This window comes from Pieris napi, chromosome 9 (assembly GCF_905475465.1).
Source record: "Pieris napi chromosome 9, ilPieNapi1.2, whole genome shotgun sequence".
NCBI classification, from domain to species: Eukaryota; Metazoa; Arthropoda; class Insecta; order Lepidoptera; family Pieridae; genus Pieris; species Pieris napi.
This window is the reverse complement of record NC_062242.1, coordinates 7,256,858-7,274,723: the sequence shown is the minus strand read 5'-3', so window position 1 is coordinate 7,274,723 and position 17,866 is coordinate 7,256,858. Positions and strand designations below refer to the sequence as shown.

General features: G+C 33.4%; 2 protein-coding genes and 1 long non-coding RNA gene across 3 annotated transcripts; 1 reads left to right on the top strand and 2 right to left on the bottom strand.

Annotated features, from left to right (window-relative positions):
• Positions 1–366: 366 nt before the first annotated feature.
• Positions 367–1,595, bottom strand: LOC125052259. The gene is made up of 2 exons (XR_007117427.1): positions 1,255–1,595; positions 367–744 (listed from the first exon to the last, which is right to left on the bottom strand). It is a non-coding gene; the product is annotated as an uncharacterized LOC125052259 (long non-coding RNA).
• A 2,883-nt stretch (positions 1,596–4,478) lies between these two features.
• LOC125052258 (nidogen) lies at positions 4,479–14,077 on the top strand. Its single transcript, XM_047652978.1, has 7 exons — positions 4,479–4,686; positions 8,238–8,728; positions 8,809–10,481; positions 10,890–11,888; positions 11,963–12,137; positions 12,211–12,495; positions 13,363–14,077. Exons 1-7 carry the CDS (start codon positions 4,504–4,506, stop codon positions 13,583–13,585), a joined length of 4,029 nt encoding a protein of 1,342 aa, XP_047508934.1. The 5' UTR covers positions 4,479–4,503; the 3' UTR covers positions 13,586–14,077.
• A 360-nt stretch (positions 14,078–14,437) lies between these two features.
• On the bottom strand, positions 14,438–17,583 carry LOC125052512 (transmembrane protein 50A). The gene is made up of 4 exons (XM_047653403.1): positions 17,346–17,583; positions 17,078–17,209; positions 16,345–16,480; positions 14,438–14,982 (listed from the first exon to the last, which is right to left on the bottom strand). Exons 1-4 carry the CDS (start codon positions 17,439–17,441, stop codon positions 14,873–14,875), a joined length of 474 nt encoding a protein of 157 aa, XP_047509359.1. The 5' UTR covers positions 17,442–17,583; the 3' UTR covers positions 14,438–14,872.
• Positions 17,584–17,866: the final 283 nt, after the last annotated feature.

Genomic DNA, 17,866 nt, shown 5'->3' with positions numbered 1-17,866 from the left:
TTTTTTAATTACATAATTTTTAAATCTATACTTTATTAAGAAATATTATGTAAATTCTATTGAGATTATATTTATGAAAAATAATAAATTTAAATAATATAATATTTGTACGTAACCTATTGTTTTATTTCCTAAAACATTTCACAGCTGTTTCTTTCACTGCATTTTGCAAAATTGTTAAAATGTATGTACATATGTAATGTACATACTCATCCTAGCATTCGTATTTTTATGTTAAAAACAATTATTTTCAAATTGAATGAACACCAGAAACTACACGAGATTCTAAAGTACTATAACTTGTGTCATCAAAGATCACTATTTAAATTTGGAAAATGTTAGTGGGTAAATAAATAAAATATAGAATAAATAAAAACAGCATTTAATAACAGATTAATAAAATGACATAGAACCGTAACGATTTGCGTACCCCGGCAACTCTCGAGTTATGGCGACTTCATTGTTACCAGTACTAAATTCCACAACTCCCGAACCAGTCGTTGGCAATTCTCCTTGTACCGTAACAGAGCTCAGAAATGGTAAAGTCCCCGAAACTGAGATGGCTCCATTAATAATCAATCCATCGGCAGATATGCTTATTGAGGGTGGAGGTAAATTGAAATTCTCCATTTTAAATTGCCTGTTGAATACATCGTAGTCTCTAGGTTTGTAATAACTAGGCCCTAAGCCATAGTATGCATGCATATTTGACGGCACATATTCAAAGCATTGTACGAAAATTTCCTGGAATATAAAAAATAATGTTATATTATGTGATAATGATCTATGAATAAGACATTCCTATAACTAATTCACGTGTGGAAAAAGGAGGTGCACTATTCCTCCAACATAAAGGGAGGATCCTCGACTAGTGTTAGACTACTGACTGGTCCGAAGGCCAAGGAGTTGTATGTATCCGTTTCAGGATATATATATAACTCAGTCATTCATCAGTCATTTGTAAGCGCAGATTGCAGGTGTTGCTACATATGTTATGTTTGCAAATCAACGTTAGGAAATTACGCATACAATTTCTAAGGTACGTTAACTTGTAACATACAAGAGTTTTATTCATATTTTAATTCTTTTCTAAACTTCTGCGTTCTTAATGGTATTTTTTTTAACATTCTAACGTTAAGAATGAAAATATATTAATATATAAGAAAATAATACATTTGTAAAGGATAAATATATAAAAGTTATGTATTTTCTTTCATTGAAAGACTTATTTCTTGCTTTATTTCGTGAACTTACCATATTAATAAAAATTTGTAAACAAACAAATAGCAATGCTCTGATCCGCATAATGAACTGATAACTATGCACTTTATATTGACAGAGCATTAACCCAATGCCCTATTTATATGAAACACAACAATATCGTTGCACAAGCATTTACGACACGTTTTTATTAATTAATTACAATATATTGAATAACAATAAAATTACAAAATCTACAATATTCTTCGTGTACGCACGTGCGGTACGGCAAACGAAGGCATATAGGTTTTGTAATAGGAATCTATTTAACATCTAATAGAACAATCAATGAATCTAGGCTTTATCTATATGTGTCACAATGTAATTATTTTATCCATTCACTATAATGAAAATGTTTATAGCTGATAAGCGGTAGAAAACTTTGTTAGACTGATCTGACAAATCTGACAAAAATGAATTTACGTTTTAGGCAGTTAAATAAGGGCTATTTTAGCCTGCATCTTACGTTCAAGTAGGATGCAAACATACTATAATACAGCAAAATCTGTTATAACTGAATGGACTATACATATTTGGTCGTAAAAGCGATAGTCGTAACAGCCGATGCGTTGTTATTAAGTACCAATACATACTTTTACCCGCCGGGACTTTTGATTTTGGTCAATATAACCGGTATGTTGTTCTAAACGACGTCGTCGTAAACGGTTTTGATTGTAAGTTTATGTTAGTCAACTTTTTTAAGCGAAAATAACATAAACTTAATTTAAGAATATTTTTGATGTATTGACTAGTTTTTTAGTATTTCGCCAACACTCCCTTTTTGATCTCATGCAGTGGTCATAACTCATTCATAGATAATATTTGTATATTGGTAAAATGCCAAATATACAGTAGTCGTTGTTAATTTATAAACGTTTGGGTAATCTTAAAAGTATTTTATTTCCATATATTTATAATGTGTGTTAAACATTGTTCATCAAGTGTTTGTAACAAGAAATCCTGTTTTATTAATGACGCGAACAGCTGTCGAAGTAATTAGGGCATTTTAGATAATATGTTTGCGAGAACTGCTTATAATGCGTTGTTTACTTAAATGAAACGATTATACCATAAGCATACTATATTGTATTTATTTTTTCATTATTATTCAATTTAAATTTTTTTACGACCTATATTTGAAACGAAGAAGTTTCTTTCCGATATTCGTCACTAGTGGTTATGTACATGGTGTACAAGGATAGGACATGGATATTGCAAGTTTAGATTTTAGAATTTGATAATAGGTATACGGGATAGTTGTAATAAGTAATGTATCATTCATCGCGTTTGTCTTTAAATAAAAAAATTATATATTATGAGATATTTCTCATCATTATTTATATAATAGATTGCCGCTTTTTTTAAATTAGTTTTGTTTACATAATAATTATATAAAAAATATAATTTTTATTACAGTTTTATAAATACTAACTTGTGAATGTCAGGGGCACTATATTTTTACATTGATAACGATAAGCGGGTACGTTAGCCTCTTTGACCTCCACCTTTTCATTCAATTTCAACTACATATTCCGGTAGGCATGTTTTAAAATCTAAATAGGTAATGTAGTAATTTCTAAGGTTTTTTTCTTTCTGTCCGTGCGGACAAACAATATCGTGCATTTGAATATGAAATCATAGACTTAGAAACTATAACTTTAATCTGTTGCATCACTTATGAGTGCGGTCACAAAGTATATAGATAGTAAATAAATAAAGCAAAACAATTTATTAGGATTATGTTATCAAATAAATTAAGCAACCTAAAAAAGAAACTTGGCATTACTTATTACCAAAAATGAGCAGTTGCTGACACTAATAACAACGCCACCACATTTACACAATTATTTTAAATTAACAAGGAATAAAATACGAAACAGTTAATAAAAAATAAAAGAAGGAAAAACAACACTACATAATATAATTTGTTATTGTAATAAACGTAAAATAGTAATAGTACAATATCCATCTATACGTTAAATTAAAATCAGCGGTGATTTGAAATAATAAGTTGTGTGTCGTGCAAAAGTTTTTCAACTAAAAACGACGAATACTTGTGTCAATTGAGCAACAGATAAAATACGTATTTAACAGCTGGTATTACAAGATATGTACCTAATTAGTACGTATTTAGGTGTAACACTGTAAAGACAAAGATAAAATTATACGTGATACTGAGAAATAGATTTTAAAACGCCGCAAATGCAATGCATCGATCCGGTTTAAAATAAAATTTGATGAGATATTTTTAAAATCTGAAATATTTTGTGAGTGGGTGAAATGTAATGTTTATATTTGGCACAAGTGCGCAATGCTCTATTTTCCTGCAATTACTTTTATACTTTTCAGATAATTTTTGTTTCTATTTTCTTGACATATGTCTTCTCTGCTCTGTGCAAACACTGTTTTTTAACTGTTTTTGTGAACATTTACATAATACATATTTCTAATACAGAGACTACTGAGAATACAAATTTGGAAATATTTCGGCAGGAAATTGTTTCACTTCATTTTAAGCAACAATCATTGTTTTCTGTGGTATTATACAGTTACCATTAAATATTGTATAATCAAGAGTTAAGTATATTAAAATATGGAAAGTATAAACAAATATTATCTTACATCAAATCATAGCTAAACATTAAGGCACTGAAGCCATACAAACTTTATTATTATTATAATGAGGTAACTTGAGAAGTTCCAGCAATAAAATCGACTTCCTCGTGAAGCAGTTGTCATGGGATATTAACCCAGATTTCAGTTAAACCATCGTAAAATCCTGTCTTGCCCCATAGTTTAAATTTATCGACAGTTGTTGTAACCAATGTAAGCTTTGATAATAAAATCTTTCAGGTATATATTATTTATCTATAAACTATTTTAAAAAAATTATAGACGCATAATTTCTAAGTTTTTTAGATCCATAAATCCACAATGTTTTTGGAATCGGACCTTCGCTTTTCACCAAAAGCTATTTCTTAAAACCCTAACAATAAGCGTAGTTTATTAAAAATACGAGTTTGCGAACAGCTTGAAAAAAAAAATCACATTAAAAGTTGACCGAAGTAGTTAGTAACACCAAATAAGTAAAACAACGGCCTGGATTTAAAATCGCAAAGAAAATTAGCAATAAACATTTCCCTGGGCGGGTAAACCCCGAAAAAAGCATTAGACAAAATCGTATGCAAATAAACAGAGTCGTTAGCTGTTCCCGATAAAGGCTTAGTTGAAATCGACGTCGCCATGTGGACGGGCGCGTATATACTATGTCTGGTGGCGTGCGTGGGCGCCATTACTCGGGACCAATTCTACCCCTATGGCCAGGGTCTGGACCAGAGACTTCCACGCGGCGCAGAAATAGCCTCACCTGAACTGCCGCTTAATATTCCAATCATCTTTTTCGGAGAGACCTACGAGAACATATTTGTAAGTATTTTGTTATATAATAGGCATTCATTTTATTTGCGATCATTTTAGTCAATCTAGTTTTGATTTAAGTTCGTCAACCTGGTGGCAAGTCCTACAACAACAACCCTATAAAAAAGTCTAAGATACGATAAATAAATACAATGGAATCTCTACACAATTAATTAGTTTGTAACAATTGATTTGAGCGAATTTGATTATTGAATATTTTATCATACGACTTCGCGTTTCTTCGAAGCCCTGTTAGTATGATAATTATTAATGTCGAATACGAGTCTTCAACGAATTAAGTATTATAGTATTGAAGTGAATGAAGAACAAATAGATAATATTTTTAAATTGTTTGTGTTGACGTCCATTTACCAGCTGAATTACAAAACTAAACCCGCGAATATTTAGAGTATAGGTATTTCATTTATTTATTCACATTTTTTGCACATAATTAAATAATAATATTAACAATAAACCTAAAAATCATTGTCCACTAGACAACCCTAACTAATAACCAATGTATCAAACTATTCGACTAAAAACAAATAATCATATGTCTCGACTGTTATTAATATAATATATTATAATAATTATTGAAATAATCCCTGTATTTTAGCTTACTTCCTGTAAAGTACTCACTACTTACTGAAAAGTAATGTGTTTTCCTTGGAGGGTAATTAATTATTATTGAATCTTAAAAAAATAGGATACACACGATCCACGTGTCAATTATAAGTGGTAATTTTATTTTAATAGATCAACGAACTTAACAATGAATTGTCAAATGTAACGACCATAAATTAATGTAATGTAAATCATTACATTAATTTATGGTCGTTACTTGAATGAATTATTCTTACATTTTAAACAATGAAAAATAACATTCTATAAAAGTGGGTATAAAGCTACCAATCTTTCCAGCGCAGCTGTATATAAATATAGCAACTCCAAAATACTAATCGTCGTTATAACAAGTCGTAGATATTTTATCGAAAACGGCAAGGGTTTTTTTCGATAAAGAGCTAGATGGGATAACCAAGTTCATTAAAGATAAAGAAGCAAAAGGTATTGGTTGAATAATGTGTGTTAGGGTCCATTTCCCAATTTGGTTTCAGAACTACATATATGGTATATGGTTAGTGGACTCAGTTTCTGCACTTAGATGCTCATTAGGTCCGTTGTGCCTAAAGTCTTGGCTAACTAAGTCAGCCTAGCTCCTTCTAGAAACACAGAAGTCTCCCGGGCACTTCGCAGGCTTCGCGACCTCACTGTTCTCGGAAATCCTCGGGGATTTCTGCACATTGGGAAGTCACAGCCACGACTACGCGGGTGACTGATTCCTGGACTGTCTGTCGCGCCTAGGACTAAAAGATGTTTAATATGTAGACGAGGGCCCTTATGGTCCCTTTAGTTTTGAGATTAGTTCTGTCTGAGGCTTAGAAGTCGCTTTATACTAGCGGGTAAACTGCTAGCTGAGCCATGTTGGACTGTCTGAAGTCTGCGTTTTGAGACCATCGATGATTTTGGAGTTCTGTGGATCTTTGGCGAATCCAGGTCCGCACTTTCATGGGCAAGGGATGGAGCGGATACGGACCAGCCGGCATCATATTATTGCAGAACTACATACACTATAGCTTAATTAAGATGCGTCGGAGTCATGTTTTTAATGACAAGCGTTGTTGTGGCTTCCGGCGGCCTATAGTTTTTAATAATACACCTAAGTACCTACGGAGACGATTTAATGGGCTTAGTTTTGCATTAAAACAATATATGTAACGATATATTCTCTCTTAGCCAAAATTAGAGTGTAAGTAATAAATTACTGTGGTAAAGACTAATTAATGCCAGGACGACTTTGTTATAGTGGAAACACGTAAACAAATTACCATCGAATTTATCACTATTGCTTACGTACCTTAGGATAATTCACCATTTTCGAAATGTGTTGTTGTTCCATGTATTCATTTTATTAAGATACAAATTTCACTAAAATAACCTATTAGTGTCGAATATATTTGATACAATAAAATATTAATGCGTAAAACGTATTTTTTTTAGAAATTTTATTTTATTCCCTTGTAATGTATTGCAACGGATTCTTTTGTTTTAGAGAATTGATTTAAAGCTTTTTTAACGATATGACAAAAAAGGTTGATAACTTCGGGCAAGGTTCCGAAAATTTGCAGTGAGCGTTATCAAGAATTGCAGATTGCAACGGAAGTTCACGTGGGTGTTGGATAACGAGCGGTCACTGACTGATAGTGTTTTAATTAATCCTATTAATATTTATTTAACGATTTGATTACATCCGGTGTAACAGCACCCAAAGTCTAGAGTAAAGTAGTGATCAGCTTTCGTCGTCTTTCGATGTCGGTTCCTCCAGTATGTTTTTCTTTACGATAAGAGTAAGTGTTAATTGCGCACATAGAAAGAGAATGTAGGTAGAAAGGGTTCGAACACAGGGTCTCAGGGTCTTCAGGTCAAGGTCCAACTATGGTAGTACGCCTAATCTAGTATAAACCTGTATAAAAAACAGCGGCGCTACAACCTCTAGATCTTGGACTCTGCATCTGTTTCGTGATCATTTAAGGTCCTTAGAGGTCCACTATTTACGCGCGTCTTGCGTACCCTGAATACCTATTATTGCATGTGAGGCTGATATATTTAGTTGCACACTGGCTGAATTCACATACAATCCATTATTCATATTTTTTTATTAAAACGAATAGGTTCTATGTTCTTTTTTTTTTGTTTATATGTAAAATTATGTTCTTAGTTTAATTATATTTTGTAATAATAAATTAATGTTTTGTTTTAATACATTTTCTATTATGTAAATTTTAATAGGTGATCAGGCTTCTGTGCCTCTAGTCTAGTATATGCGATAATTAAATTATTAGATAATATCCTACAAAAACTACTTACCTTACGCTAGAAATTTGATGCTGTCTTATCAAAACTAAGCAAGATTCCTGACCTTTAGTAGTCTTGAGATACGACTATCTTTAGGGTCATTTGCGGCCTACCTAATCGATATGATAACTTACTATGTACTCTTTTATGTTTTAAAATTAAAAAGGTACATATTATAATATCTCTTTTAAATCAAAGCCAATGTGGTCAACATGTATCTATGTTAATAATTTTATAACAAAATAGTTATACACATTTCTGATGTCTTTAACTTAACATTATATACTGTTTGAGCGGTTAATCTTCACCCGAAAGAACTTGCTCGCCAACTCACCATCAAGTATGTGAGACTACTTAAACGTCACCATATTCTAGAGCTACAAGACCGGCAGTAGATCTAAGGAGATGAGTAGATGCTTCCAATGGGAAGCCACTCCACATGACAGCACCACAGCACAGATTCTCTCATAGCCTTAGGGCTGAAGAAAAATATTAATACCATATATCGAGATTCTTCTGTTCTTTAAACCTTTTATTTAAAGGCAGCGGTTAGGGCTAAATGTGGTAGGCACTCCACAATATTCAGTTCAAAAAAGAGCCGCTAATTATGTAATTGCCTTAGAATTATATAAAATCCTTATTTACAGGTGAACAACTATGGTGTCCTGTCCTTCAGAGCGGACATACCAAGTTTCCTTAACGCAGAGTTTCCACTACCCTATCCATCAATAGCAGCGTTCTACACTAACATTGATACAACTCAATCAGGCGCTGTTTACTTTAGAGAAACCAATGAATCACACGTGCTACTTAAGGCAGCTGATAGTGTACAAAGGAATTTCCATGAATATGACGACTTTCAGCCAACTAGCGTTTTCTTAGCAACGTGGATCGAGGTGAAATTCCCAAGCGATCAGATTCAAGATCGTACGAATAGTTTCCAAATAGCTGTTATTAGTAATGGTAATGAAAGTTTTGTGGAGCTGTTGTACCCGGAGCGTGAAATACAATGGATACAAAAAGATGTTGTACCAGGCAGTTTACCCGACGCCAAAGCACAAGCTGGCTTTGTTGCTGAAGACGGACGTGTGTTTACTCTAAGAGGTTCTGGAAGTCATCAGATCAGAAATATTGTATCGTAAGTTTTACATATTAGCTTTAGAAACTTTATTTGAATGAAAATAGGCATTTTGTATCATTTTACGTTATTTGTTTTAGGTGGTCTAACACACAAGAGCCCGGTAAATATATCTTTCGAGTTGGTGTCATAGCGCCGAACGAAACGGTTGCCGTTCCTGATCAGTACGATGAAATTGAAGTTGAGATTGAAGAGGAATCGAAAACTTGCGCACAGAGTGGTCCTAGTGTATGCCATATTCAGGCGCGTTGTGTCGACTATCAGGCAGGAATTTGTTGTCAGTGCAATGACGGCTTTTATGGAAATGGAAAATCCTGCGTCAAAGACGATCTACCCCTTAGGGTTCACGGTAAACTTAACGGAATTCTAAACAACGTAAACCTCAATGATGTTGACTTACAGGCATACGTTGTTGTGGCAGATGGCCGATCCTACACAGCCTTGTCACAAACTCCACCGTCACTGGGTAGTAGTCTCCAACTTTTAAGCGTCTTCGGAAGTGTTGTCGGCTGGTTATTTGCAAAGCCGACTGGATTAGCCAAAAATGGATACCAACTCACTGGTGCGCATTTCAATCACACCGCAGATATTTATTTCCCTGATACAAGTGACAGAGTTATTATTAACCAGGAGTTCTTGGGACATGATGTCTTTGATCAGATAACACTGGAAGGTGATATTCGGGGTACAATACCTAATATTCCCGCGGGAAGTAGATTGGAAATATCTGAATATGAAGAACAATACACAATTGTGGAGGCAGGAACAGTTCAGAGTGCATCAACAAGAACTTTTACCAATAAAATTACGGGTCAAAAGTACGTACAAAGGGTATCACAAACCTTTACCTTCAACACTTGTAGATTTGTGCCCTTTTCAGATGAAGAAAATATTTCTACACAATTAAAAGTGATTAAAAATTATCTAGGATATGAAACACGGGAAAACATCGTAAGATATGGAACAAGCAATAAAATTGTACCCGTTGGTCAAGAGGATCCATGCATAGAGGGCAGAAATACTTGCAATCCTCATAGCAAATGTATCGCCCAAGGAGACTCCTTTACGTGTGTGTGCCAATCAGGATTTACAAGTACTTATATTGACGGAAACACAGGTTGCATTGATATTGACGAGTGTCTTGCTGGAACGCACAATTGTGATATAAACGCAGACTGTTTCAATCATGAAGGCGGATTCCAATGCAGATGTCGCGAACAGTTCGAAGGAAATGGTGTAACTTGTAATTGGATGTCGCGATGCAAAGATAAAATTTGCGGTCCTAATGCTCAGTGTATAGACAATCCAGGGGAAGATCCAATTTGCTTGTGTAATACTGGATATACTGGTGACGGTCAAAATTGTTGGAAGAGTCAAGAAAATAAATGTGGTAGCTGTTCTCCGTATGGATACTGCGGCTATGATTCTACTAACACCTTAACATGTCAGTGTAATCCTGGATATAACGGAGATGGCTTTTATTGTGCAGAGGATATCGTAGAAGAGGTGACAACACCATCTGAAAATATTGATAGCGAAACTACACAGGCCTATTATGTACCTGATTCTGTAGAAACTACCCCTTCACCAACAGAATCCGATTACAATGCAACTTATGTATTGCCTAACTGTAACTTCTTCGGTTGTAGTTGTCCCGAAGGCTACTTAAATTATCAAGACGACAGGGGCAATGATTTGTGCCGGATTGACTCTTTTAAGGAGCCCATCGTTCCGTTGGATAATGATACATCAAGTAAGTTTAAATTTAAACTAACAAGTCTAGGGTAGGACAGATCAATGGTCATTTTAAGTAGATGACTGCTTTATTTCCTTAACTAGTCTTCTTGGTTAGCGACCACAATTACCGCAAAGCATACAAAAAATTGAGGTTATTGATCACGTTTAATCGATTAAAAAAATTTGATTTTAATTTTGTACTGTTTAGCAGTAACATTACGTTTTTACCAGTGACAAGTTGAACATAATTTTTATGTAATCAACAGTTTTCAAAGTGCACGTAAAACACACACGTTTTATATTATTGCGTAGGATTTTTTAAACTTTATTTTTCTGTGATTATTCTATTACAAACATACCTACTTATTTTTCCAATCTCATCTCTTTATAGTAAAATAAAATACAGATTTGATTATATTTTCAGTTAGGTGCAACGCAGACACTGACTGCCCACCAAATGCAATATGTTCGTTCCCAACTGAAGCTTACTTGTCTAATGATCAAGATGAGGGACAGTGCGTGTGTCCAGAGGGTTATGAAGGTGATGCCTACGAGTGCATAGAGAAAACTGGACCTAGCTGTTCTTGCGGCCTCGGCGCTCACTGTATAGAAACTGCAGCCGGTGATTTAATATGCGTCTGTGATTCAGGTTACCATGGGGATGGATATGTCTGCCGCCCGAATTTCATTTGCATTGACACTTCTCAATGTGAATATAACGCTGAGTGTCGGCCTGATCCTAACACTAACCAAAACATTTGCCAGTGCATTGACGGTTTTATAAAAGACCAGAACGATGCTTGTATTCCCGATAAGCAATTATGTAATGGAGCTGTTTGTGCCGAATATGCATCCTGTCTATTCGATCAAGAGATTGGCGTTAATTATTGCCACTGTGATGATGGTTACGAAGGAGAGGGAATATCCCAGTGTGTACCTCAAGGAAGAACATGTGACGTTCTAAACGATTGTGATCAAAACGCAATTTGCACACCAGTTGACCATACTTATCAATGTATTTGCAGAGAAGGATATACTGGTGATGGGTACAACTGCAATCAAGAGATGAATTGTAGGGTAAATCCTTACCTGTGCGATATACACGCTTCATGTCTTAAAACTAGCGATGGATATGAATGCGAGTGCAATTCTGGGTACAATGGAAACGGCAGTGTGTGCGAACTTAATCCTAGACAAGCCGGCAACTTTCTGGTTGCTAGTGACGGTGCCTCCGTATATAGAGTACCATTTTCAGTAACACCAAGAAATTTCGCAACCCCCTTCAATAGTGCTACCTATCAAATTGCTGTTGGTATCGATGTAGACTGTTTATCCGCAAAAATATACTGGGGTGATGTTGTTGGAAACACTATTAAACGTGCCTCATATGATGGCTCTGGCTACGAACAATTTTTATCAAACGGTAAGGTTTTATTTGTTTTATTGTTACCTAATTTAGTACAACGGCGAAACATTGATATTATATTTTTGTTTTAGATGTTCAATCACCCGAGGGTATAGCTATTGATTGGTCTGCAAGGAATATATTCTGGACGGATTCCAAGAAAGTAACGATCGAAGTAGCTAACCTTGACACCAAGGTTCGAAAGGTATTATTTGCTAAGGAGGGTATATACAATCCACGAGGAATAGCAGTCCACCCAGGAAAAGGGTAAGCTTTTACTTCCGTCTAATCATAGTATAGATATTAATAGCCCCATTCTTAACCCTTTTTTTTTTTTTAGAAAAATCTTTTGGTCTGACTGGAATCGTTCTGGTCCCAAAATTGAATGGGCGAACATGGATGGGTCACAAAGAGGGATTTTCTTAGACCAAACGGATGTGAAACTCCCGAACTCTCTAGCTATAGACTGGGTTAGAGATAGACTATGTTACGCTGACGCTGGTCTCTACAGTATTCGATGTGTTGGAATCGACAACATGGAAAAGGAAATAATCTCCCCCAATTGTTCTTATCCATTCGGTTTAGCAATTAATGGTGATAAGTTCTATTGGACTGATTGGAAAACGTAAGTCTTTATTTTATATTAAAAATATTCCATAATAGGCTGGCGATACCTACTGGTGGCACACTTGTAAATTTTAGCTTACGTCAAAATTTATAGATTTCATCAAATAAAAAGTAGCCAAGTATGCTTTTGCTAATGGTCTAAGATCCCGCTATACAACGACCTTCACCGAGATGCTTATTTAATGAAACTTATTTTATATATAATTTAATATGTCAATAAATATAATCCATATGGGTTGCCTAGCAAATTTCAGTCCAGAGTATTTTTAATTAATTTTAAAAAAAAATATTTTTTTAAACATTTCACCGGTATGATTATTAGATAAATTCTATACCAATCGAAAGTATGAAGCCCATAGAATATGCAAAAGTTAGGTTGTTTTTAATCAATTAATTATTTATGTGTATATTTTTTATGTGACACTAAAGTATATATACATCTTTAGTATAAAAGAAGGTTATAGTGATACATACATAATACTACCCTGATTAAAAATATTGATTGAAAAAAGTTCAAAAAATTTACTACGTGCTAATTTTTTTAAATATTAATTAAACATACTCTGGACTGAAATTTGCTAGGCAACCCATATGGATTATATTTATTGACATATTAAATTAAATATAAAATAAGTTTCATTAAATAAGCATCTCGGTGAAGGTCGTTGTATAGCGGGATCTTATACTATAACAGTAACGCCTAATAAAGCAACATTCAGGCTACCTGCAAAAAAATTACAGGTTCATACTTTTTACAAACCCAAACAAACGAAATAGCAGAATTAAAACTTTCAAAAAGAATTATCTTTTTAATCATCAGTCGAATTAAAACTTTTATATTCTAATTGACTTAATGCAATTACAGATTAAAAATTGAGTCCATAGACACATTCACGCAGGTGAAAGGTCAGGTGCCAATAGCGACGGCCTCTCGAAGATTGTATGGTGTTTCTGCCGCTCCCAACGAGTGCCCAGCTTTGAGCAATGTTTGTCAATACAGAAATGGTAACTGTGATTCAGATCAAATTTGCCTACCAAATGGTCAGGGTGGAAGAACGTGTGTCGAAGGAGTCAGGAGTCAAAACTAAATTGTGTTAATAATACTGAAGTTCTAAGAAAATACAACCACAAGAGAGAAATTGCAGTTCCAATGATTTAATGACCTGACAAATTTCATAATAATATGAGCAACATACAATGACATACAAGATCAACTTGATTTTATAAAACTGCACTGGTATAGTAATCGGTAATATGGTCATGACCTAGACTTCCTTTTTTTAGACAAGTGAAGAGTAATTTTAATTTGTATATATTTTGTGTGCTTAATTTACCCTGGATATAAGGAATTTGGTAGTTTAACATTGTTTTGTTTGAAAGTTAAATAATTAATTTATAACAAATATTTTACAACAACATTGAAATGAAACACAGTTATATATTATGCTTATTATAAGATCTTTATTAAGTTTACCAAAACAATAGTTATTTATTTCTGTTTAATGTACATTAAGATTAATTATATTACAAATCAGGATTTGTATTCTACAGTGTAAATATATTTTATTAATAAATGAAAATTGTTTCATTTAAAATTCAAATAACACAAAATATTTTACATACAATTGCTATTTTAATAATTATTAAATAAACAGTTTGATTTAAATTCAAACCATTTGTAGAGACATAATAATTAAAAAATACTATAAAAAAGGAAAGAAAGAGTATTTGTGTAAATAATAGGATTCTAATCTATGAAATATGATTTTTGGCTAAAAATATTAAATTTATCATAACTCTGGCATAACACACGCGATGAGAGCCTCTGGCCAATTTTTGTGTCGTTTACATAGAACGGACACGCGGCCGAGAGTTTAAGAGGCGAATTAACCGATTCTTGCTCAGGTTGAGACATCTCAGCGAGTATATACCAGCCATCATAATGCATAAAACAAAAGGCAAACTTATTTAACTTTTAATCTCCAATCTGACAATTAAATACTAAGATTATTGTTTAAAGCCTAGGCTTTACTATTTTTATCTTGGTATTATTTATAGAAATTAGAAAGTTTATTATAAATACTTTTTTATTTTATTTAAAGGGAGACACCCTGTACACAAATTTACCATTTTCACAACAATTTATTGTTTTCTTTTATAATTTAGCATACGTTTGAGAATTATATTAAACAAATTAAATGAGATATATATTTGACAACAGTATAATGATAAAAATCTCTGATAAACTAAAATTATGAAAATTATTTAACATAAGGTGACAGACTGACAATACTATATTCTGCTAAAATTCAGTCAACACAAACAAAAAATTAGTATACTACAAGAGAATAATATACCTTATACTATGTTCATAATTAACCCCATACATCTTCAGTGCGGCCAAACTTAAACACCAAAGATCCAGCGAATATAAAAGCGTTTTGTAAGAATAAACTCACTCCAGGCCATGTGTGCTTACTGCTTCCTGCAATAAATAGTTTGAAAATAAATCTAGTATCTAATCCCAACATTGTCCAGTATCTTATATATTTAAATTTAATATTATATTGGTGTGGACAAAACAATTTGGTAAAATTACCAACAAATTCATTGTACATGGCTTTTGGCCAAATTTTGTATGGTGGGGGAAACTTCACACTTTCTGAAGCCACACTCACATACTTGGTCCAAGTGGAGAATTCGGGATTAAGCATGCGTTGCAGAATAACATAAGGGGGCAACCTTTCAACATGTGATGTACTCCCACCATACCTGAGCAGGAGGTCAAAGATCTAGAGCAGCCAATCAGATCACTTACAAAAAAGGTAAAGGTGTGCGTTTCACTCTCACAATATATCTAACACTAGCTGACCTGGCTAACTTCGTTCCGCCCTACAACCTTATAATATCGTTGTTACTTTAATTTAACTTATTTTAGGATTTCATTAATGTTAAGTATTACATTAATACAACTTTTTTGCAAATACAGCAATGTTTTATTGCTTGCCATTGCGAAAGAAGAATGGCAGTTTTACACATTAGGCATCTTCTCTCTAGCGTCAATATGGCGATACTGCATGTTCAGCACTTTCTGATATTCAACATCTTTTGATCAGGATCAAAGCATGGTTATGCATCTCCTCATTCACCTCAAGATCGGAATTTCTTGAACTGACACGAATTCGACGTAAAATGATGCGTAGTTTTGTCAACAGATGGCACCATATGGTTTTTGCATTCGTAAAATTAATTAATTTATTTATTGTTATTCGATAACTTATCCGATATTTTATTGCTTATTCTGCTATTCGGGACGGAAACAAATCCTACAAATCAAAAACCATGGCAATCGGTCAAGCCGTTCTCGAGTTATAAGTGTTGTAACAAACACGACTTTCTTTTATATATATAGATATAATCTCACAATTTGAGCATGACATAAAGGTGATTCTACTAACAATGAAGATTAAAAATATTCATTAAATTTTTTACCCATTATGTCATATTTTATTTTTTTAATTATGTTTAATATTTTCAATAACAAATTTATAAAAAAAAACAATAAGATTTTTTTTCTATTTTCTTTGTATGGCCACCCCCACACTATAATCTGGCATATTTTTCTTAGATCAGAAAGATTTGGGCTGCATACATTAATAACATCTGATGTTCTTGAGTATTTCTTTGTAAGTGATTTTTTAACATTTTTGAAAATCTGTACTCGCTCATCATAACTACACATTAACTTGTTGAGCCCATAGGTCCCAACGGCACTCAAGTCAATGCCCTATTTACCTTCTTGGGCATCATGGGCAGTAAAATTTATAGAAGACACTGTTACACTTACCAGCATTAACATAATTTGCAAAAAGTATCCAGCAAGCAGCAATAAGTGAAGCAAATCCAATAACAAAGCCAAGGAACAGCCACAGCCTACTTCCTCGAGGACCCATACATCCTCCAGTGTATGTTTCCCCTCTCACCTAAAATATTATGGTAATATACATTTTAAATGTGAATAATAAGGTAATGTTTTGCAAAATATTGAGAAATCTACACTGAATAAAGATTAATCTTAAAAATGTTGTTGGTTTGAGTAAGCTTCAAAAACTCAAAAGGTTATCTGTAATCTGCATCAAGGATTGTTTTTACGTTTTTTCATTCTTTTTCTCCACGTGTTGCAAAATTAAGCTTATATGAAATGTTTTCTTTGTTTTGTTTCTCATTTCTCAACCAATCAATCACAATGTGCCACAACCTGGCATGGACTATTCCTAGTAGTTTATAAAAATGAATACTGTATTATTAATGTCTATTAAATATGATGACTTGGACAAGCTGTGTGGCATTCTGTTTTGACTGCAATTTAAATATTTTCTTGACCCTCAAAAGTCAAGAAAAACCTCAAACAAGTAAAGCTTCCTTGTATGGTGAAGATATATATGTTGTGCAATCTGTTTTGTGGCCAAGATCCAGAGGTTTGCAGTGCTACTCAATGGCTCATCAAACAGTTTCTTTTCAACTGCCAGTTCACTTGGATTTAGTTTTAATGAAGTTTCATCTTAAAATACAAAATGTACCTGTGCATTAGATACAGAATTGACCATCAGAAGAGACAGAGTGGCCATGACTCCACAAACATGCGAAGCATTCGGTAGATCACCTGGATACACAGCTGCTGCGTCAATAATAAACCACCAGCCCGTAAAAAACTGAAAAGATATTAATAGTTTTATGTAATAACAGTTAATAATGGACGTTTTAGCATACTTACATTATCACAATTTGAAACAAAAAAAATTTGTACCTTTTAAGTTAAATACAATAATATGATTCATCAAAACATACCAAAAGCCCAGAGAATATGGATGCAAGAACGTTGCGCTTTTCTCCAGCCTCAAACCATGCGCAGTCAGGCATTGTTATATTTTCGAAACAGCTCATTTTTTTAATTTTACGATAATTTGCACAATTATTTCAAAACTGTCAGTAATTTTCTAAGCTGAACTAAAATATTTGAGAAAGACAAAGTGTTCACCAGTTTTCACTTTTCTATTTGTTTGATCATTGGATTTTGAAGACTGGTTTGACAGTGACAAATATGACTTCTTTATTCTTGAGTATGAACACGAGTTATTTAGACTAGGTCTTATAAATTATGTATAAAAAAATAAAACGCAGTAAAATATATATTCGAATCTCTCAAATACATTTATTTATTGTAAGATTCGTTTTGTATCGTAATAATTAGTAAAAGGCATAACGTAGTTATCTCATAAAATGATGTTTACGTGGAATTATTGAGGATAAGGTAGCGCTATCTAGCTATAATTTTTTATTTTTTTTGCTTGTGTAAAAGGAAGAGTGCA